This window comes from Brassica rapa, chromosome A03 (genome assembly GCF_000309985.2).
Source record: "Brassica rapa cultivar Chiifu-401-42 chromosome A03, CAAS_Brap_v3.01, whole genome shotgun sequence".
NCBI lineage: Eukaryota > Viridiplantae > Streptophyta > Magnoliopsida > Brassicales > Brassicaceae > Brassica > Brassica rapa.
This window is the reverse complement of record NC_024797.2, coordinates 9,289,790-9,313,302: the sequence shown is the minus strand read 5'-3', so window position 1 is coordinate 9,313,302 and position 23,513 is coordinate 9,289,790. Positions and strand designations below refer to the sequence as shown.

General features: G+C 30.4%; 4 protein-coding genes across 5 annotated transcripts; 2 read left to right on the top strand and 2 right to left on the bottom strand.

Annotated features, from left to right (window-relative positions):
* Positions 1-2,817: 2,817 nt before the first annotated feature.
* LOC103857725 (transcription factor AS1) lies at positions 2,818-5,273 on the top strand. 2 transcript variants are annotated; one of them, XM_033286758.1, is made up of 2 exons: positions 2,818-3,864; positions 3,986-5,273. In XM_033286758.1, exon 2 carries the CDS (start codon positions 4,040-4,042, stop codon positions 5,081-5,083), a length of 1,044 nt encoding a protein of 347 aa, XP_033142649.1. In that variant the 5' UTR covers positions 2,818-3,864; positions 3,986-4,039; the 3' UTR covers positions 5,084-5,273. The 2 variants fall into 2 exon arrangements, with proteins under 2 accessions (XP_033142649.1, XP_009133196.1); XM_009134948.3 differs by having other exon boundaries at positions 2,865-3,647.
* Positions 5,274-5,335: 62 nt separating this feature from the next.
* Positions 5,336-8,344, bottom strand: LOC103857724 (actin-1). The gene is made up of 5 exons (XM_009134947.3): positions 7,648-8,344; positions 7,221-7,292; positions 6,754-7,147; positions 5,693-6,306; positions 5,336-5,599 (listed from the first exon to the last, which is right to left on the bottom strand). Exons 2-5 carry the CDS (start codon positions 7,278-7,280, stop codon positions 5,534-5,536), a joined length of 1,134 nt encoding a protein of 377 aa, XP_009133195.1. The 5' UTR covers positions 7,281-7,292; positions 7,648-8,344; the 3' UTR covers positions 5,336-5,533.
* Positions 8,345-14,180: 5,836 nt separating this feature from the next.
* On the top strand, positions 14,181-15,465 carry LOC103857723 (60S ribosomal protein L36-2). The gene is made up of 4 exons (XM_009134946.3): positions 14,181-14,335; positions 14,413-14,522; positions 14,928-15,127; positions 15,245-15,465. The coding sequence occupies exons 2-4, from the start codon at positions 14,421-14,423 to the stop codon at positions 15,279-15,281; spliced, it is 339 nt and encodes a 112-aa protein (XP_009133194.3). The 5' UTR covers positions 14,181-14,335; positions 14,413-14,420; the 3' UTR covers positions 15,282-15,465.
* Positions 15,466-17,374: 1,909 nt separating this feature from the next.
* LOC103857721 (dof zinc finger protein DOF2.4) lies at positions 17,375-21,783 on the bottom strand. Its single transcript, XM_009134945.2, has 2 exons — positions 18,822-21,783; positions 17,375-18,514 (listed from the first exon to the last, which is right to left on the bottom strand). Exons 1-2 carry the CDS (start codon positions 18,870-18,872, stop codon positions 17,684-17,686), a joined length of 882 nt encoding a protein of 293 aa, XP_009133193.1. The 5' UTR covers positions 18,873-21,783; the 3' UTR covers positions 17,375-17,683.
* Positions 21,784-23,513: the final 1,730 nt, after the last annotated feature.

Sequence of the window (23,513 nt, the reverse complement as noted above, 5' to 3'; positions counted from 1 at the left end):
ACTTGGACTCGATTACAAATGTTTGCCAGTTTTTGGATTTTGTTGTGGTATACCAAAAGAGTTCGTGCCGGGTGATATTATTTTGTCAAAAGGGTATGTACCATACCCTTATTTGGAATCGTACACTTATGATTTGTGTTCAAACTTGTATAAAATATGCGTTATTTAAATTGTGATGGAAATACGCTTTACAGTCCAAAAGCTATATTTACCGAAGACAAAAACTATCAGACGATTTCAACGTGTGTACCAAATGAGTTTTTGATTTGCTCTCAAGATCTTTTGTATTTAATATTAGTATGTATGATCAAACTGTTTGATAATCCAACCTCTAACAAACGCAACCAGTTTTCATCACAGAAGATTCGAACTGATGTGTGCATATTGAATATCATACCGATTGAAAAAGGAGTTCTAAACAAACTGTCTGATGAGAACAAAAGGTGGAAAGGGTATAAAAGGAATGCTGCAATTTTGGTTTGGAACAAGATTGTGAATATTTCAATTTCAATAGGAGTATAAGTTATAAAGGATTAGCTTATTGTAATAAAGGTGCATTTGATGTAAAATTGTTTTTTCAATGAATAAAATTTAATATTAATTTAAAAAATAAAAAATAGCATACCAGTTCACATGAAAATTAAATTTTCAGTTAAAAATTGAGTCGGTTTCCTTTAAGTAGATCAATATATCTATTCGGTTTAGTTAGTTCAAACTTCAATTATACCCCCTTGTTATTAAAAAAGAAGCAATAAAAAACTTTGATTTTATATATTATTAGCAAGTTTACCATTATACTTATGTGTCAACACCACAACTCTTTTCACACCATATTTAAACAACTATTCATTTACTAGAAAAATTACAATATATGCCATCAACCTCTATACATTATATCATTTATTATTTATTATATCATTTATCAAAATATATTAATTTAAATGTATTTTCATATCAGATTCCTAACTGGTAATACATATAGAAACTAACTAATATATCGTGTATGAAATTTCCCATTCCTTGAACGTTAATCACATACATTGTCATGTGTAAGTTTATTTTGCAAAATACAATAATAATTTTGTAAGTACGAAGTTACACAAATTATATAAATTTCATTTTTTTTTTTGCATTTTAATCATTGTTTTTCTGTAAAACAATTTGTATATATTATATACCTCAGCATGATTACCTAGTATAATGTACATTTGCAAGCATTAATTGAATAACTAAAAATGAGAAAGTTATCTATGTAACGAACTCCATCTTCTTCAAGCTCAAGCTTTCTCTCTGTCATAAATTCGTGTTCGTAATAGTTCATAATCTCGACCGTGATACGAGTCACAGAGACCAACATGTGTGATTAGTCATATCTCAATATACGCAACTAGAAGCATGCGTAAACCAATCCAAGGCCTACCACTAGTTCCTACCAAACATATTATTCTTGTTTTGGTAAAATCAACCAACCATGTGGTTGTTGTTGTTTTTTTTAATCAAAACCATGATGGCTGTTTTTTTTTGTCAACTACCTATATATATAGAGTGAATTGGTTTAAGACCCAAAAAGAATGATGAAATTAACAAGCTATTTATGATGGAATAAGTTTTTTATCTATAGAAAGTAGCATGGTATGGGATTTAGGGTATTGACTTAACTAGAGAAAATGTTGTGTATACAAGATGCAATTTCACATATATATATATATATATATATATATATATATATATATATATATATATATATATATATATATATATATTTTACTACCTATATTCCTAAACCAAATTTTGATTGGCATTTCCATGAATAATCCTATTAGATCAATATATATCTTGTTTACGTAATAAAATAAAATTATTTTACTTTTAGTCTGTTTTGCTAGGACTTAGCGCGGTAGTTGTAACTCTAGAAATGTAAACTAAGATCATATCTAATGGTTTATTCTATTTTTCACTTTAAAATAGAGTAACTCTGTAATAGAGTTGAATTCTAGTTCAATGGTACTATATTTTAGAGTGAAAAATAGAGTGATGAACAAAAAATAAACAACTTACTCTATATTTAAAGTAAACTTATTTTTACTCTATTATAGAGTAAAAATAGAATAATATTGAAAAATTTTTACTCCAAAATTTATTTTAGAATTGAAAATATAGTAGAATTGAAGATACCCCGAACTGTAACTTTCAAAATGATCATTTTTTTTTTTTTTTTTTTTTTTGGCGACAATGATCATCCAAGAAACGAAAAGAAGCAAGCTATCTCTGAAACAAAAAAGATTAGAAAGGAAGAAGCTATCTCTAAGGTAATAAATACTCGACTGAATTTATAATATTGGCTGTGACTACGAAGCATATAGTGACGTCATACATTAATATGTATGTATGTGGTTGCCTAATTAGTATAAGCTAAGAAAAGTTGGAGGTGGTAGAGAGTGACAGAGTCAATCATAAAAGAGTGAAAGCTTTGTCTGCCTGATTATAGCACTAGGAGTCTCTAAATTACGCCAGTGAGTAAAAGTGTGCATGGTAGCAAACACAAGTAGTGTTGAGTAGTGGTAATCGGATGTGATGGAACAAAGAAAAAGATTTCTTGGTAGGGTTTCTAGGGACCATTACTGTTTTTACATGCTTTTGCAAAAGACACCATCCTCATTTTCTGATACGTGTCCATCTCAACAACAATTACTCATACGTCAAATCCTGTTTTTACCCACCAAAACCAATTTAAAATGTAAAGAAAACGGTTTGTTTATGTATAACAATACTGATCAAAAAAAAAAAATTTACACCTGGTTCAAAAAAAAAAAAATAATTACATCACTACATATTGAATAATGTTGTCAAAAAGATTAAGTTTATTAATAGTTTTCTTTTCTGAAAATATACTTGTTTGAAAGATCTACATAGTTTTTTTTTCTAAAACATTAGTCTCTTGTGTATATATTAAATAAAGAAATCAAAAAGTAGATTTACCAAATTAATACATTACAGAAAACAAATATCTATTTTAAGCAATATAAATCGTAGAAAAATTTCCAAATCTATAGATGTGTTTAACAAGTTTGAGTAGTTTCTTTAATTACGTGATCTAAATTTTTTAACTTTAAGAAAAAAATGTAAATGTATTTCAATATATAATAGATTTATTAAAATTGATTAAAACAAAAAATGTGATGATAATATTATTATCATTTTTAAAAATAATTTTATCATAGATACTACTATATTTTGAATCAAATTTGACTTTTGTTTACTTTAATGTTATTGAAAACGAATTTGAGATCCCAATGTAAAATAAAAAAAAAATAAAAAAATATCATATTAGCAAACAAACTAATGGAATATCAAACTTTTACCTCCACGCGCCACTGTTAAGAGAGTTTTTTCACCACTTGTGCGTATAGCCGAAGAAACGTCAGTGTCCCAGTCGATAAACTTTTTTCCTCCTTTATTAGATAGATTTCTTTTATCAATCTGCCGTCTCTGTGATCTACTAATCGGGTACGTTGTCTGGTTTATAAAGCCTCTCTCTTTGGTCTTTTCATTTCCTCTTCCACTTCGCCGACGAGATTAAAGTCCAAGACAGAACAATCTGTGTGAATGGAAGAAGTTACTCTGATTCTCCTTTTCAAGATTATCTTGTGAGCAATTTTTTTCCTTGCACACTCTCTTATCTTGAATGCTCTTACGTCAATAGTGTTGTGAGGTTGATATTAACTCCTCTGTTTTGGTTTCAACTTATTAATTCCTCTGTTTTGGTTTCAACTATTAACTCCTCTGTTTTGGTTTCAACTATTAACTCCTCTGCTTTGGTTTCAACCACTAACTACTCTGTTCTGGTTTCAGCCTTGTTAAACTGTTAGTCTTTCTCATCTCTTTGATGGTTCTTGAGTGTCAGATCAGATCCCTCTGTTTCAAAAGCTTGTAGATGGGTTGCTCTGTTTTCCGATCTTTAAAGTTTTGATCTTTTTGGACGCAGATGAAGAAGGAATGGTGTTGAGATGGGAAGGAGTGATGTGCGGAGGATCAGGAGATGAAGGAGAGGCAACGTTGGAGTGGTGAAGAAGATGCATTGCTACGCGCCTACGTCAGACAGTTCGGTCCTAGAGAATGGCATCTCGTCTCCGACCGCATGAACAAGCCTCTCAACCGTGACGCAAAGTCTTGTCTAGAGCGGTGGAAGAACTACCTCAAGCCAGGGATCAAGAAAGGGTCTCTGACCGAGGAAGAGCAGAGGCTTGTGATCCGTTTACAGGAGAAGCACGGCAACAAGTGGAAGAAGATCGCCGCCGAGGTTCCCGGGAGGACGGCGAAGCGGTTAGGGAAGTGGTGGGAAGTGTTCAAGGAGAAGCAGCAGAGAGAGGAGAAAGAGAGTAACAAGAGAGTCGAGCCTATTGACGAGAGCAAGTACGATAGGATCCTCGAGAGTTTCGCTGAGAAGCTTGTGAAAGAGCGCTCTGTTTCGGTCCCTATGGCTAGTTCTAATGGTCCTCCTTCTAATCATGTGATCCCGCCTTGGTTAGCTACTCCTAACAACGGGAACAGTGTTTCTGTGAGACCTCCCTCGGTGACTCTCACTTTATCACCTTCCTCAGTGGCTGCAGCTTCACCTCAGCCGCCTATACCATGGCTGCAGCAGCCTGAGAGAGGAGAGACTCATGTGTTAGGGAGTATGATACCGTCTTGTAGTGGTGGTAATAGTGAGAGTGTGTTCATGTCAGAGCTCATGGAGTGTTGTAGAGAGTTGGAGGAAGGACACAGAGCATGGGCTGAGCATAAGAAGGAGGCGGCTTGGAGGCTGAGGAGGCTGGAGCTGCAGCTAGAGTCAGAGAAGACGAGTAGACAAAGGGAGAAGATGGAGGAGATTGAGGCAAAGATGAAGGCTTTGAGGGAAGAGCAGAAGATGGCAATGGAGAAGATTGAAGGAGAGTATAGAGAACAGCTTGTTGGTTTGAGGAGAGACGCTGAGGCCAAGGAGCAGAAACTGGCTGATCAATGGAGTTCTAAGCATATTAGGCTCACCAAGTTTCTTGAACAGCACATGGGTTGCAGGCAGAGGCTATTAGACCGGCCATGAACCCTGAACCAAACCTACTAAGATGTCTTCTCCTCGTTGTTGTGTCATGTAATGTAAGCTTTTTGTTTTTGAGTTTCTTTTTTCATTTGATGTCTCCAATGTTAATCAGACTTTTTGGTTCCTTAACTCAGCATTTATTGTATGTGTTGGTTTCTCTTCTTTAAATCATTTGGTATCTCCAATGTAGGCATTGCAACACTTTCTATAGTTTACAACTTCAGTTGATAAAAAGTGTACAAGATAAAACAGAGATAACTTGAAACACATTGCTATGTAATAATCAAAGAGAAAGAGATATTATTATTCACTTAAAAAGACAGTTGAAACTAAATAAGAATAAGAAAATAAATCCTTGAAAATGTATTTGGCCGAAGTTTCAAAATATAAAAGAACAAAAGAAAACAAAGAGCAGCATAACACTTATTTTCAGAAAAATGATGAACTTTGAACTTAGAAGCACTTCCTGTGAACAATGGATGGGCCTGACTCATCATACTCTGCCTTTGCAATCCACATCTGCACACGTTAAGACAAAACATCTTAAATTAGTTAAGCTGCAGGGTAGCTAGAGACTGATAAGGAATCAACTTAAATGGTTTAGGTGTGTACCTGCTGGAAGGTACTGAGTGAGGCCAAGATGGACCCTCCAATCCAGACAGAGTATTTCCTCTCAGGGGGAGCAACAACTTTGATCTTCATGCTGCTTGGAGCCAAAGCAGTGATCTCCTTACTCATTCTATCCGCAATCCCAGGGAACATTGTGGTTCCACCACTAAGCACAATGTTACCATACAAGTCCTTTCTGATGTCGACATCACACTTCATTATGGAGTTATAGGTTGTTTCATGTATACCTGGATTCTCCATACCAATCATAGACGGTTGGTAAAGAACCTCAGGGCAACGGAACCGTTCAGCACCGATGGTGATCACTTGTCCATCAGGCATCTCGTAGTTCTTCTCAACAGATGAGCTAGTTTTGGATGTCTCTAGCTCCTGCTCGTAGTCAAGAGCGATGTAACAGAGCTTCTCCTTTATGTCTCTGACGATTTCACGCTCTGCTGTGGTGGTGAAAGAGTAGCCACGCTCGGTTAGGATCTTCATAAACGCGTCCGTGAGGTCACGGCCCGCGAGATCAAGACGTAGGATGGCATGTGGAAGTGCATAACCCTCGTAGATAGGAACCGTGTGGCTCACGCCATCTCCAGAGTCAAGCACGATGCCTGCAACACACATACCATAATCAAACAAAAGCTTTATGCTCTACACTCTACAGAACGGTTTGGTTTCAGTTTTGAGTTCGGTTTAGTTTGAAAAGCTTCTGAAACTATTTCGGTTTGGTTCTCAGTTTGTTAAGTTTTCAAAAAATAAAAATCATAAATAACCGAATTATCTAAACACTAACCAAAATAACTGAACCGAACTAACCGAAATTAACCAAAAACGTTTAAAAAAAAATTAAAACATTATCTAGCTTAAACAAAAAAATGGTTGTTTTTGGTAAAATTTTAAAATCAAAATTAGTCGAAGCTCAAACCAAACCGATTTTTTTTGGTATTGTGGCAAAGCAAACTAACCAAAATAAAAAATACCCGACCCGAATAAACCAAAATAACTGAAATAGGGCTAATACAAAGCTTCAAGCTTTATAGCATTAGGACTACACTCACCGGTTGTACGACCACTGGCGTAAAGGGAAAGCACAGCCTGAATAGCCACATACATAGCCGGAGCATTGAAAGTCTCAAACATGATCTGAGTCATCTTCTCACGGTTAGCTTTCGGGTTAAGAGGAGCTTCAGTGAGTAGAATAGGATGCTCCTCAGGTGCAACACGAAGCTCGTTGTAAAAAGTGTGATGCCAAATCTTTTCCATGTCATCCCAGTTGTTGACAATGCCGTGCTCAATAGGATACTTGAGAGTTAGAATACCACGTTTTGATTGAGCTTCATCGCCAACGTAAGCATCCTTTTGGCCCATGCCAACCATCACCCCTGTGTGACGAGGACGACCCACAATGCTTGGAAACACAGCTCGTGGTGCATCATCACCAGCAAAACCAGCCTAAGTCAATAACGAGACATGATCTCAGACAAAAACTAAATGATACATTGTTCCATGGGAACAAGAAACATACCTTAACCATTCCGGTTCCATTGTCGCAGACAAGAGGTTGAATGTCTTCACCGTCAGCCATTTTGCTACCTTTCTGCAAAACAAAAGGATATGATTTTTAAAAAAAATTCTTCAAAACATATTTTTTATTACCAACGACAATAAGACGAGTGGAGATCACTCTTGTAATGATTATGTCTATGTAATAGAATTAACTATGTACAAAGAACAATCTTAGATCGAGAATCTATTAAAAAAATTCCAAAATATTATTATAAAATTCAGGAAAAACAGGGGTGATTAAACAAATATGACAATATGATAAACACAGATCGAAGATGAGCTCATGCATGGTGGATTGAGTGTAGAATCGAATTGAGGCAAATATGAAATCCAAACAAAACGTACAGTTGGGTATTCGAATGCACAATGAAGAATCTAAACATTACCTGAAACCAAGAGAAAAATAAAAAACTGGAGGAAGGCCGAGCGAAAATGAAACGGCTCACGGGAGGAAGAAGAAGAAGAAGAAGAAGAAGAAGGAGAAACAAAACGGGTCCAAAGGCTTCGAATTCGGCTCACCTAGTATTCCACTTCTAAAATTTATTTGAAACGGTTAAAAGGAAAAAAATTATTTGAAATTACCCTTTTACTCTCTACTTAGATAACCGGGTTGCAACTCGGTTGATGTATGATTTTTTTAACAAGGCTTCTGATTCAGTTTGGTTCGGTTTAAGTTTAGATTGCATGTTTTCATTTTTTTTTTAGTCATACGCATTTACAGTATTTTATCTAAACGCAAAAATCGAACCCAATCTGTAAAACCCAGACTGATCCGAATTTAAAAATATTTGAATGGATTTGAGTTAGCAGATATTGGATATTCAACCCAAACGGATATTCGAAGATAACCATACATATCTAATATATATATACTTAATCTTGACCAAAAAAATATATATACTTAATCATGTATTTTTAGTTTATTTTTTCTCTTGTATTCAAAATATGTATAGTGATGATGTACATCGTTCAAAATCGCTCAAAATCAGATAAAACACAATGTAGTAAATAATAATTGTGGACAAAATCATTTGACATTCTCCTAAAATATATGTCAAGCTTTTTGTTTCGTGAATTAATAAAATACTAGATTTTGACCCGTGCAACCGCACGGGTGTTTGTTTTTACTTTTCTATACATAAATTATTGTTTTAGAACATAAGTGGTATATATTTTTAATGTTAATCATATACTTAAATATTTATATAACTATTTCAAATACAATAATTTTATAATTTACATGTTATAATTAATTAATTGCTTAAACCTTATGTATTTGCCGCCACTTCTTATTATATATTTATCTTATTGTATTTGCATTTAATTATTAAGCAAATTAATATATTCATGAGAAAATATATTTAAAAATATTTTGTATTTAATTTATGCTAAATTCTGACCCGTATTTCAAAACTGGATTTCTTTTTACCAATATTTTTATGCTTATTTATTTTAGATAATTTATTATTGTATATATAAAAGTGTAAGATATGTTAATTTTTAGACATGTATTATATAGTTTGTTAATTTTAAGCCGTTCTATCATCATATCTTATATATTAAAATAGAAGTCACAACCTTGATTCATGTGTGATTTTTTAAAAAATGGACCTAATGGACCTCTTCATAGAAATTCATACTATATTTTAATTCAGATTAATAATAAATATAATTTTTAAAATACTTTAATCGTAGTATCTTTTGATATCTTTTCATTTTAAATATAAATATATTTATTTTAAAATTCTAACAAATCTGTTTAAAAAGATTTTTACAAGATCTTCATTTTCAAAATTATATTTAAATATTTTCACTAATTTCAAAATTAGTTTAAAATATTATTATACATTAATATATTCAGTTATATAAAATGAAAAAAAAAAAAATCTATAATATTTTAGTTATTATATAATCATAATCAATCATATTAAATTAAATTATTATATTGAGCTAAATATAATAAAATTGTATTAAATTTATATATTTTATTTTCACAATTATAAAATATTTATGTTCAAAAATAAAATCTAATATGTTGGTAAGATGGGTTAACATTATCAAACTATATAATACATGTATAAAAATTAACATGTATTTCTTTAAAGTTAATAATATAAAATCTTTGTAACTACTTTAATCATAATATATTTTCATTTTAAATATAATATATATTTATATATTATATTTTAAAAATTCTAATAAATCTGTGTAATGTTTAAACAATAACTTAATGTATTTTAACATGATCATGACTATAAAAGTAGACAAAATAGGATATGATTTATTTATTTTCATTTCTAAACGATAATTTAAAATACATTAAGTTATTGTTTAAACATTACACAGATTTATTAGAATTTTTAAAATATAATATATAAATATATATTATATTTAAAATGAAATATAGTATTATATTTATTATTAATCTGAATTAAAATATAGTATGAATTTCTATGAAGAGGTCCATTAGGTCCATTTTTTTAAAAAATCACACATGAATCAAGGTTGTGACTTCTATTTTAATATATAAGATGCATCCAAATCCTCAAAACAACATACAGATTAGTGGCTCTTCATTTTCAAAGTTTTGTCTGTAAACCTATTAGTCGCTCAATTTGTTAAAGCAAATCAGTTAAGTTAATGGTAAAGTTTTAATTACAGTAGTCTTGAACAATGAAGAATTAAAAAAAAAAAATCAAAGTCTAAATATCTGAATCGAGCCAAAATAACCAAACACAAACTACAAATATATGAACTCGACCCAATATGTAAAAATATCTGAATGGTTTCTAGACCCTAGACTTATGGTTTAGAGTTGAGGGAGAGTATATATATATATATAAATTTAGGATTCTAATAAATATATATATAAATACTTAAAAAATATAATAAAAAAAAATTAAAAATTAGCTTCAAACATAATTTTTGAAATTTTGAAAAAAAAAATCAAACAGAAATTTTGAAAAAAATTCAAAAAAATAATTATAAGAAAGTTCGATTGAAAATTATAATTCGAAAACATAAAAAAAAGAATTAAATATTTTAATTATTTATTATTATTATTATTTTATTTAAGTACTGATTTATTATATATATAGAGAGAACAAGGGTATAAAAGTCTTTTGCCACTTAATGAAGAAAATATTTTTGAAAATGTTTATTTAGTGGTGATAAAGATGAAAAGTAGTACCATGAAAGTGGTAAACATAAAATTCCTCCAACATCTCCCTTTAGTGGTATGTTTGAAAATGACCATTTAAATGTGGTAAAAATAAAATTTCCCCTTATTTAAATATATATGAATAAATATAAAATTATATAAAAGTTCATTTATCTTTTTAATATAAATCTGAAAAATTCAGCATAATGTAGTAAAATAAGATATATGATTAATCAACTTAGTTATACTAAAATATTTATATTAAATTTAAAATATATAAATTTTATAATAAATAATATCTTATAAATTTGTATATATGTAAAAGTAATTTATTTAAAGCAAAATAACAATATATAACAAATAAATAAATATGTATATTTAATAATACAATATAGTAATTTTATATATATAGTAAATAAATTAGATATAATAAATTCAGTGTAAGAAACTATATTCTGAAAATTAATCAATATTATATATAATTAGTTAATCGGATAACAAGATCTACTTGGTGTTTAAAATTAATAATATATACAAGACAAAGAAATCTGTACTTCTGAGTAGTAACTACCCGTATTAAGTTTGTATGATATCTAACTATATATATATATATATGATAAATAGATTATTCTTTCTTTGCACTGTCAGAAACAGTAATTTTAAGAAAATGTATTAAAAAGTACAACAAAATTCAAAAAAAAAAACAAAAAGAGAAATAATCTATGTTTTATTTGTTAATAAATCAAATACAAAGTTAAGAAATTTATTCTATTTACTGTCAATGTTAAATTAGGAAAAAACATTGACAACAAAGTAAAATAATAACATTTTCATGATTTTTTTCTAAAAAATGAAATAAATCTATGTTCTGTAAACTAATGGACCACATGTCACTACTACAATCTAATAAAAAGCTTGTTAATAATATAATTTTAAGGTTATTGTATCCGGATAAATATCAAAAAATTAAAAAATGTCACATATTGTTTTTTTTTTAAATCAACCATAACTCCAAAACCAATATAAAATTAAATGATAACTCAGTATAAACATAACGTAATCTCATTATAAATTAGATGACTTCAATTAAACAAACAGATTAAAATATTTACACCGCAAATATAAAAACATTAGATAGCTTCATTATAACCATAACAAAAAGCTTATTAAGAAATTTAATCAACCTCATTGAGACTGACACTGAATCTAATTCCAAATTTAACATAAAATACAAAAAAATAGTTACAAAATAATGACTAATGCATAACAGAAAACTAATCTCTTCAAATATAAACGAAAAAAAAAATGTTAAAACCATTTTTTTTAATAAATACAAAAAAAAACGTGCGAAGCGTGGATTAACCCCTAGTAAAATAGGAAAAACTAACAGCTTTTCTGATTAATATTCCACACCATGTTGGATCTATAAACATCCATCTACCATTTGTTCTTCTTCCTTTTCTCTCTCTCAAGAACAAGAGTTTTTTTTTGTTTCTTTCTGGTCCAACTTGTGTAGATTTCTAGGTATGTCAGAGATCACAAGGCTGATGCAAGAAGAGGTGACGTTAGGTGAGGTTTCAGACATGAGAGAGGGTGAATTTTCGGACGACAAACTCGTGTTAGATATATCTCGGAAAAGGAAGAGATCAGAAGAAAAAGAAGAAGAAGTTGTGCAGAAAGATAAAGACGTATTCAAAACACCGGAGAATAGAATCTCTGAGGTCAGAGAATGCCCACCGGCGCCAACGAAAGGAGGTAAGAAATCTTCAGTGATGCACAGAGGTAAAACAATGTCGTGCCGGAGAAGATTGAGTTTCCCACTGGAATATACCGTCAGCTCGACTATAACGGATTTAGAGTGGACAATAATTAAAAGAGAGAGATATTAACATTAGTTTTTATGATTTATTATGGCCATTTTTAGATCAGGTTTGGAATATGATCTGAACGTCCTTTTCGCATATAGACCAAAAACAAATTCTTGATTAAATTGGTATTTTGTTTTTAAGAATTCTTGATTCTTGAATATAGTTTTCTTTTTCGAGATGGTGATGATTTGTCCATTTTTATTTTTTTTTATTTTTGATGTTGACGATTTTTTAATGTATGTTAATTCTTTCTTTAAGATAGTTTACAACCATCTAATTGATCAAGTATATTATAAGTATTTTGTTTTTAAGAGTTCTTGATTCTTTTTTTTTAAGAGTTCTTGAGTATAGATTTCTGCTTCGAGATGATGATTATTTGTCCTTCAATTTTTTTTCTTCCTTCTGGTATTTGCCGTTTTTCAAAAATATATGTATGTTGTCTTTTCTTTGTATATTTACAAGTTTTTTTTTTAACAACCATCTAATTGCTCAAATATGTTTTGCATTATCTACTAAGACACGAATTACTCGTATGACATTTCAACGTAAGTGAAGTGTACATTCAGCTAGCTAGCATTAGTTAACCATGGAACAAAACCAGTAGCCTTGTGTTACCGTACGCTACATTACATATTTGCTGACAGCATACACTCGCAATGAACGAAGATGATACAGCATATAGAATTTTATGAACGTTTTAAGAGGTCCAGGCCTTACTTAAGTTGCTTCGAATACTATAAAGTTGGACATCCAATGCTAACTTTATCAGCAAAAGCCTGTGGCGTAAACACTCAACCGTCTCATGCCTTAAGCTCTTTTTTTTTTGTAAAATCTCATGCCTTAAGCTTCTTATTTTTTTCTTATGGATCTTGATTTTTTTTTTTGTTTAGTATTTTCTTTTTAGGTTTGTTTCTATCTTTTTGTTACCGTTTCGTTTCGTCTAGTCTCTGTGTTACTCTCTTTCTTTTATGTAGCCTTCGGTTTTGTTGGCATGTCACGTCATTTGTTAATTAATTGACCATTTATTAATTTGATTGGAGCTTAAATGAAACGTTATGTTATCTGCGATTACGCGGAAATAAATATTTGTAAATTTTAAATATAATGTAAGTATGTAACATGTTTATATTTTAATTATCATTTTTAATTTTTAAAACTAAATTTATGTTTTGTTATATATTTTCTCTACAATTAATTTTAATATAATTAAGATTGTTTCATAATTATTTATATAATATTATATGTATAATTGGAATATTATACATATTATAATATTTTTTCTAGAAAAATGATTTTCACAATTACATTCATTCAAAATAATAAAAATATTTTAGTTCACCATAATGATTTTTAATTCTGAATATATAAAATATTAACCCAAACATTTTTAAGAAATAAATATAATTAAAATTAATTTATAAATTCTGATAAAGTGATTTTATAAGCAAGAATAAATGATTTTATAAGTTCTAATAAATCATTATAAATAGTTTTTATTCTTGTAAATGATTTTAAATCATTTATGGGTTTACAAAACATCAATAATAAGTATTATTCATTATATCTGAATATTTTATTTTATATAAGAAAATAAAGCTATTATAATAATCATTTAAAATATATTTTACAGTTTATAAATTTATAACTAATAAAAATGAATTAATGAAACATTAAATACTGTTTAAACAATTTCTTGAAATTAGTTATCATAAAGAGAATTTATAATATTGCATAGATTGTTTGAAAACTGATATTAAGTGTTTTAGAGTTAAAAAAAATTATAACAATTTTAAAATAGTTTATCTATGGTAGTTTATAACACGTATTCACTCATCTTAGCATTTAGCTAATACAGAGCCAAAAAAAATAAAATATACAGAAGGGCCCATATAAACAACTGACTCTATTTGGGCTTGCATATAGCCTAAATGATATTTAGTTAATAGGCCCAGCAAATCCTAGGGTTTTCCGTTTTGTATATAAAATGACTTTTTCTCTAAAATGATCGTTGTTTTTGCAGCGGCTGGAGGTCGATCCGAGAAGAAGGTAGCCTCTCTTTTGTTAACACAATCGATTTCTTTCAATCGAAACTGATCTTTGAATCGTTTTTGGGCTCATTGCAGAGGAAACAATGGCAACACCACAAGTGAAGACTGGTTTGTTCGTTGGTCTGAACAAAGGACACGTCGTCACCAGACGCGAGTTGGCTCCTCGTCCTAACTCTCGCAAAGGGGTAATTGATCTCTCGCTTCACTCTGTTGCTTAGACAAACAAGTATGTCTGTTTGAAAGATTTTCTCATTTCATGTTCTTCGTACAGAAATGAGCTGAGAGCTTATTTAATTCTTGAGCCTGTCATGTCATATAGTTTAGAGCTTGAATCTACACCTTATCTTAGTTAGGGTCTGTAGACAACTAGGTGTGTCTGTCTGAAAGATTGCTTAGCTAGGGCTTTTGTCGGTTCGATAATTTTATGTTTTGTCTTCTTACGGTAATGAACTGGGAGCTTACTTTCTTTCTTGAACTTGAAAGAATGTTGTAGTCTACTTAATGCTGAGTTCAGAGCCGAGTAATGGTGTTTGTTTTTAGGCAATGTCGTGTTTGTTGACATTATTGTTTTGGAATGCTGTGTATTGTAGAAAACGAGCAAGAGGACATTGTTCATCAGATCACTGATCAGGGAAGTTGCTGGATTTGCTCCTTACGAGAAGAGAATCACTGAGCTTCTCAAGGTTGGTAAAGACAAGAGGGCTCTTAAGGTTGCTAAGAGGAAGTTGGGCACCCACAAGAGAGCCAAGCGAAAGAGAGAGGAGATGTCTAGTGTTCTCCGCAAGATGAGGTATATGATTTGTCTGTTTTGAATTGTCTTTTTATTACTCTCAACATGTTATTTTGCTTAGAAAGAGTGTTTCTATGGTGTTGTAAGGCTTACTGAACTTTGGTTTCTCTCTTGCAGGTCTGGTGGAGGTGCTACTACTGAGAAGAAGAAATAAACACCTTAGTCTTCTGTTTTTCGGGAGCTTTGTTATGTTTGGAACTCAAGTTTTGGTTCGCTCTTGCAAATCAGCTTTATGCTCTAAAAACCATTTTGTGTTTGTGTTTTGTTAGGAATATCGATCAAACGTTGTTTCACTCTTCCGTTTCCTCATTAAGCTTCTCAAACTCTCCTACTTTACATTCTTGAGCCATTATTCTTAAGTAGTCTTGATAACCGTATCCCGATAACAACCAATACTTCTTTACTCTACACATGGTACTATAGGGCTCTGGGCCTGCCTATGCCCAAATAGATGAACAATGTCTTAAAGTACCAAATTCATGTAAGATTATATTCAACTATGTTGTTGCCTGCTCAAACTCTATACTAAAATTTAATATAGGGCAAGTGTCAATAATAGCACATTTTGAAGTTTATGTCTCAAAAATAACACTAGGAGAAAGTCACAAAAATCACATTTATTAAAGAGTAAAATATCCCTAATACTCTTGGTTTAAAATTAAATAAATAAATAAAATAAAAATAAATAAAATAAAAATAAAAATAAATAAAATAAAAAAAGAAATTTTTTTTATATTTTCAGATTATATGTTTTCAGATTCGAAATTTTTATAATTTTTTTTTTGAAATTTTTTTTTGAATTTTTTTTTTATTTTTTTCAAATTTTCTTTTTGTAATTTAAAAATACTTTTTGAAACTGTTTTTAAAATTTTTATTTTTTATTTTAGTATTTATTTTTTATAAAATTTTAAACCCTAATTCCAAAACCCCACCCTTAACTCTAAACCCTAAGGTTTGGATTAATTAATCCAAAAGGTATAAGTGTATATTTACCTCTTTAATAAAATTTATTTTTGTGACTTTGAACCTTGCTACTTTAGTGCTATCCTATTCTTTTTCTCTTTTATTTACTCTCTTTTACTCTGGTGTATCCACAATCACACTCTTCTTGTAACATTTAACAGTGAAAAAATAATCAAAAATGAATGACAAGCCGCACACATACTGACAAAAAAACAAATATGTCGCCTGATGGGCTTTGCACACGCGTCCCAAATCGCGTCAAACTGACATCTTAAGATATAAATTCTCGTCCCACATTGATTCTCTGCTTCTGTCGTTCTAAATGTTTCATCGTCGCATGTAAGAAAATCCAGCCGTCGTCTCAGTTCTATAGATTAAATTTTCATCTAATTATTTAAAATCTTTTGAACAAAAATATTTGCAATCTAATACCCAAAACGAAAAAAACACTAAGTAGATCTTTATAAATACAGGAATTTTACAGTTAATCAAACATTCAAGCGCGTGCAATAAACTTTCTCTGAGATGTAGTTTTTCCTATTCTGGTTTAGAACAGAGGTTAAGCTGGAGATGTACAATTAGCTATGGTGAGAACTTTCGGAATTAACTCTGTAGTTATTATTTCAAGATTAGTTTCTGGCTAAATAATTAATATCTATATAAATGATAGGAGGAGCCAAGTTGGTGGCACTTGCCCCCATGAAAATTTCAAATTCTTTATAACATGTATGAACTTTTTTTTTTGTCTGGTTAATTATGCTATTACAAATTATGAGAAATTTTACGTAGATGATATTACAACCGATAATTCTACCTGTTTTATGAGGATTCACGCCTGACTGCATCATCCTGAGTAGCCCTATGAGATCTGTCTTATGAGAATTCACACCTGACTGCATCACCCTGAGTAGCCCTATGAAATTCATTCCTGACGGTACTCCTAATAGGACTTTAGTCTTGTTTTCTATGTTTATATTTGATTTGCCCCCTACTAAAATTATCTTTTAACCTTATGTTTATATTTTATTTGCCCCCAACAAATTAAAATCTTACATCCGCCACTCGTTGATTAGCTCGTTAAATATTCATATTATATCATTTGCCTATTTAGTTCATACTTCATTGTCTTTCAATTATATTTTATTCAAAGTCGAGAGTGGAGAAGAGAGCAAACTAGGAAGAAACCTTTTGACCCAAAAAAACCTTTTGACCAAAGTGGTGTTTTGTTTTTGGGAATTTCCGTTAAAACACTGTAAAATTTAATGATTAACAACGCAAGTATATTAGTGAGAAACAAAACTGACTCATTCAACATACCATGATTTAAATAAGACTGACACTGAGACTTGATGGTAGTAATCAAACTCGAAAGATAACAAAGGAACAACATGCCAAAAAGAACAAAGGAACATACTCAGACACACCCAATAACATGGCAAAAAGAACAAAGGAACCATAGATCGAGAACAAGGGAAATCTTAAACAACCTAAACTAAACAAAAAACGTACAACAAGACAAAATTAACCTAATAATTAGTAACTAGGGTTTTTCATCAATAAGTACCCTCTAGTTCTTTCTTTTTTTGGCTGAACTCAACTAGATGAGCCGAAAGTAGAAAGATCAATCCAGGAAGAGCAATTACCATTGACATTAACCCATTTGTAAGGATTATCTTCACCTTTAACGGAAGAAAACTGCGACGCCAAAGCAGATGAGATCGACGCAGAAGTTATCCTCGGCGATTCAAAAGGGTAAAACCCATTTGAAGATGGATCAGCACAGCTCATAAGCGAGCCACCTGAAGCTCCCATGTGGACTGACCTCAAGTCTTGACTCAATCCTCCATAGTTCAATAAACTCATGTTGCTATCTGTTTTTGTATTATCTAAGAGATCTCCTAGATGATGATTATAATTAGGATTCATTACCCTCCCTGGATATAAAATCTGGCTCAAGATGCTCTCATGGTTTCCTCCGTAGTTCGAGGAGAGAATGGCGCTGATTGTGGATGCATTCCCCGAGGCTGCCCAGGTGAAACTTGTGTTGTTGCTAGTGGCGGTGCTGTTGTTGTTGTTGCTACTGCTTTTAGTATGCCTGTTTCTCCGGTAGCCACCACCGACTGGAACGTTGCGGAGGGAACCGCCACGTGTCCAGTATCTCCGACAGCTTTTGCAGAAGTGGCGTGGCTGAGTGAGGCTGTAGTTGTTGAAGTAACAGAACTTGGTGTTGGTGGATTCGCATCTTGGACATTTCAGTGCCGCTTCTGGCATGGCTACGTTTGCTTGTCTTGCTCTGTCTACCATCGATCCTGGTCGGATCGAGCCGCTGCCTCCGCTACCATTGGACTGTGGCTGAGTAAAAAGACCATGACCCCCTGTATCTGAGGCTCCTGCGCCACCCTGGTTATGATTGCTCGGAGGAGCCTACAATAATATAACAAAAAAGTAAGAGGAATTATTGAAAGTGAACAAGCATATTCAAGAACATGCTAAGCAAGAAGAATATTTATGATTACTACTCTTTTTATTTTGACTCAAAAAAGGTTAAATATACTGATTCCTAATTAAGCAAGAATATTTGTTGTGTGTGGTTTATTTTGCTTGCTTTGAATTAAGAATTTTCTTGTTAGTTCGATTCGCAAATTACAACATGTAAATTCATAAGCAATAATAATATTGTATCTCCTATTTAAGAAGGTTGTATATATCGATGGAATACTAAAGAACTTACTTGTTGCCAGTTGGATGAATCAAGATAAGCTTGGATGGAGGAGAAAACCATGGTTGTACTCTCCTTTTTTATTCTTCAAAATTCTTAAAGTAATCTATTCTTTCTTTTTGCTTGTGGGAGATATAGGAACTAGATCTAGTAGAGGAATCAGATCAAGGATAAAAAGAAAGAAAATGAAGGAAGAGAGGAGAAGGTTGAGTGTGAGAATGAAGATGGTTAAAATTTAGAGTGGACGAGCCCTTATATAAACTTATGTACATACATGTGCATATATATGTGTATACAATATTTTGTATGAGGATATAAGAAAATAATTTTTATATGTAATTATTAGGGTTTGTGTTCCAAATGGGGTGGGACTGACGTGATTCTTTTTGATTTCTTGGTTTAGTTAGGATTTGAAATCTTATTAATAGTTTCACATATATGTATATAAGTATATTTTTGAAGTACATAAAAAGCTTTTCATTTTTTGTCTTGTAATCCACACATTTAGACCGAGATTTACAGATCAAAATCAGCATTATCTGACTCGTGATTGTTTTATTGATATTTACTTTTCATATTATAAATACAAGTATTTTCTTCACAAAAGATTGGATGCTTACGAAAATTGTTGTTATAAATCCATTACAACAAGGAAAAAGTATTTTGTTATTCATCAGAATACCATTCAAAGACAATGATGTAACCGAAATGGATGAAGTCCCTAAGTAAAATTGTAAAGTTAACCCTTGTCCCTTAAAATAATTGACCACGATTTGTATTTGTCTAAAGATTGATTCAACTAAAAGAAACGAAATATCTCTCGCTAAGAGTGATTACACAGTTAATTTATGTGTAGACTGATCCGAATAGAATATATGGAGTGAATTTAGGAGACAAAGGTACTATGTAGACCGCACTTCTAGGTGTTACATAATGATTATAATAGGATCGTTGATCATATAATGATTTAGTCTAGTTATTTAACAAAAAAAAAAACTGTAAAAGAGATTGAAAATAGGAAAAGTAGGTAAATTGGGTGCTTTGGTCGTTGGACGACAGCCGAAGCATCGTGACCGGTCCATCATGTTCCCTTGCTTTGCATTTTTTTCTCTGCATGGCAAATATATATCCCTCTCGTAGATGTGATTGATTCTCACGCTACCTCGAACCGCGTGACTCTTAGTCTCTCCATCTCCCTATACGTTGAGGTTTGGACCTTCGGTTCACTTTCCAAGGTTTCTTTTCTAAGTTTGTACCTACCACGCAAAAACATTCCTCACATACTTCGATAGATTTTATACAGTTACAGATCGCCTAGTAAAACTACAAACGAACAAACATAAACTAATTTGCAGATTTGAAACATTCGTTCAAATCTGAGCTGTCACAAAGAAAACTAATAATTTGGTAAAAGCCATTTTAGATGTATGTAAAATAGACAAATAATTCAATGACATTGATTTTAGATTTTATGTAAAATACACATATCGTTCAATGGCTTTGGTAAAGCGATTTGATGATGTAAAATAGACAAACTTCGTTTAAATGTATGTTAAATAGACAAATAATTCAATGGCATTGATTTTAAATTTTATGTAAAATACACATATAGTTCAATGGCTTTGATTTTGCAATCTTAGGATCACAAAATAGAATAGCTATTACGTACCACCATTTTTACCAACTCAATTTTTTAATCACTATCTATTTATGTGCTATCAAGTATACTGTATACATGTATATATAATATGTTGTTCATCAATACTCAAGAGTTAGTAGACAACAAAGAACTATTTACATTGCTTAGTCCTGAAATTCTCATGATCAAGAAGCCTAACCACGAGCTTCTCAAACCTCTTCCAGCTTACTGTTGGCTAAACAACCTCCAGGGCCTCTTCAACCCCCCAATCCACCTTCGGCAATTATATGTGCGCTTAGGATAAGAGTGAACAAGCAATGAGATTAAGTGTTATACCCATACATTTTTTGAATAAAACAGGCAAAGATCTTCGTTCTTTAGCCCAAAAGACATCAGATTTCTTCAAATAGTAAAAGTCATGATATATATGATATTGGTCCCTTGCTCTTCGGTTCAGTGGCAGATCCAGCAGAAAATTTATGTGGGGTCACAATATAAATAAAATGTGTAAATTTGAAAAAGATATTATAAGGGGTCATTGGGTAGTGATAGAACCTAATATTTTATAGGTTCATTACTACACTTTCTTATCACTGAGCCATAATTGAGCCACAATTGATTAACAAACATTAGGACATGATTAACCCCAGTTTTTTAGTCGGGTTGTTAACTCATGATTTGATATTTTTTTTGTTTTTTTTTTTGCTTTTTACATTTTTCGGCTAAAAGACGGTTCTTATATATTTTATTTAAAAGACGGTTCTTAGGTTTTCTTAGTTAAAATCTAAAAAAACTAAGAACCGTTTCTTAGCTGAAGCTAAGAACCCCAGTTAAGAGACCGGAGTTAATCATGATCTTAGTTTACAAACTGAAACTTATACTATTTAATATTTTTGTGGTGTCAATTGACCCCTGCAACCTTTCAAGTGGGTCCGTTCCTACTTTGCCTCCTACAAATTTTACAGTAAGAGCTGTTATGCAAGAAGCCTGACACAAATAATCTGTTGTTGAATATAAAAAGGAGAACATGGTAGCGAGACAAGTATGAAAAAACATGCAAAATATTTGAAAACCCAAAATGGGTCAAAATCATGCTTGGCCTTCAACAATTATGGGCTGGAAGCGAAAACTAAAATTTGGTCTGGTTACATCAAAAATAATGGAAACTAGATTTTGACCCGTGCAACCGCACGGGTGTTTGTTTTCACTTTTTTATACATAAATTATTGTTTTAAAACATAAGTGGTATATATTTTTAATGTTAATCATATACTTAAATATTTATATAACTATTTCAAATACAATAATTTTATAATTTACATGTTATAATTAATCAATTGTTTAAACCTTATGTATTTGCCACTTCTTATTATATATTTATCTTATTGTATTTGCATTTAGTTATTAACTAAATTAATATATTCATGAGAAAATATATTTAAAAAATATTTTGTATTTAATTTATGCTAAATTCTGACCCGTATTTCAAAACTTTGTATTTAATTAATGCTAAATTCTGACCCGTATTTTAAAACTGGATTTCTTTTTACCAATATTTTTATGCTTATTCATTTTAGATAATTTATTATTGTATATATAAAAGTGTAAGATATGTTAATTTTTAGACATGTATTATATAGTTTGTTAATTTTAAGTCGTTCTATCATCATATTATATTTTAAATAAATAGTTTATATTTATTAAAATAAAATTTATAAATTTATCAATTGTATACAATTTTATCATATTTATTTTAGTATAATAATTATATTTTAACATGATCATGACTATAAAAGTAGATAAAATATGATATAATTTATTTATTTTCATTTCTAAACGATAACTTAAAATACATTAAGTTATTGTTAAAATATTACACAGATTTATTAGAATTTTTAAAATATAATATATAAATATATATTATATTTAAAATGAAAATATATTATGATTAAAGTAGTTACAAAGATTTTATATTATTAACTTTAAAGAAATACATGTTAATTTTTATACATGTATTATATAGTTTGATAATGTTAACCCATCTTACCAACATATTAGATTTTATTTTTGAACATAAATATTTTATAATTACGAAAATAAAATATATAAATATATAAATTTAATACAATTTTAGTATATTTAGCTCAATATAATAATTTTAATTTAATATGATTGATTATGATTATATAATAACTAAAATATTAAAGATTTTTTTATTTTTTATTTTATATAACTGAATATATTAATGTATAATAATATTTTAAAATAATTTCGAAATTAGTGAAAATATTTAAATATATTTCAAAAATGAAGATCTTGTAAAAATCTTTTTAAACAGATTTGTTAGAATTTTAAAATAAATATATTTATATTTAAAATGAAAAGATATCAAAAGATACTATGATTAAAATATTTTAAAAATTATATTTATTATTAGTCTGAATTAAAATATAGTATGAATTTTTATGGATATGTCCATTAGGTCCATTTTTTTAAAAAATCACACATGAATCAAGGTTGTGACTTCTGTTTTAATATATAAGATGGTAATAAGTAATACTCGAACTCAACACCACAAATATATTAATACTACTAGCTATGTATACGGACTACTCTATTAAAGATTTTGTGTATTACCAGGCCGAAATGTTTGATATTCTAAGAAGGACGAGAACGAGAAGCACATGCTTTCTTTGCTTGTGTTCAGGCCGGTACTGGCCAAAAGTATAATTTTTTGAACTGTATGGCATGAATAAGTCGGAAGCCAAAACCAAACATTTAGACACACTCTTATGCTTTACCTTCAAAAGTTCAGTGGTCAGAGGTTCAGTGCTCTGCAAACGTTTTCAGGGAAAATTTTTTTTCAAATGATCTCTTTAGTATGTTCACAGAAAACTAAAATGGTAGACATAGTGACTATGTTTAATTGAAATCTAAAAAGAGAATCCAAGCTAAAATCTAGAAAAACAAAAATATATACAATCAAAACTCTTTATGTACAGTATGTATGTAAACATATATAACACTAACTAATGCATTTTATATATAAAATGGTTAAATATTAA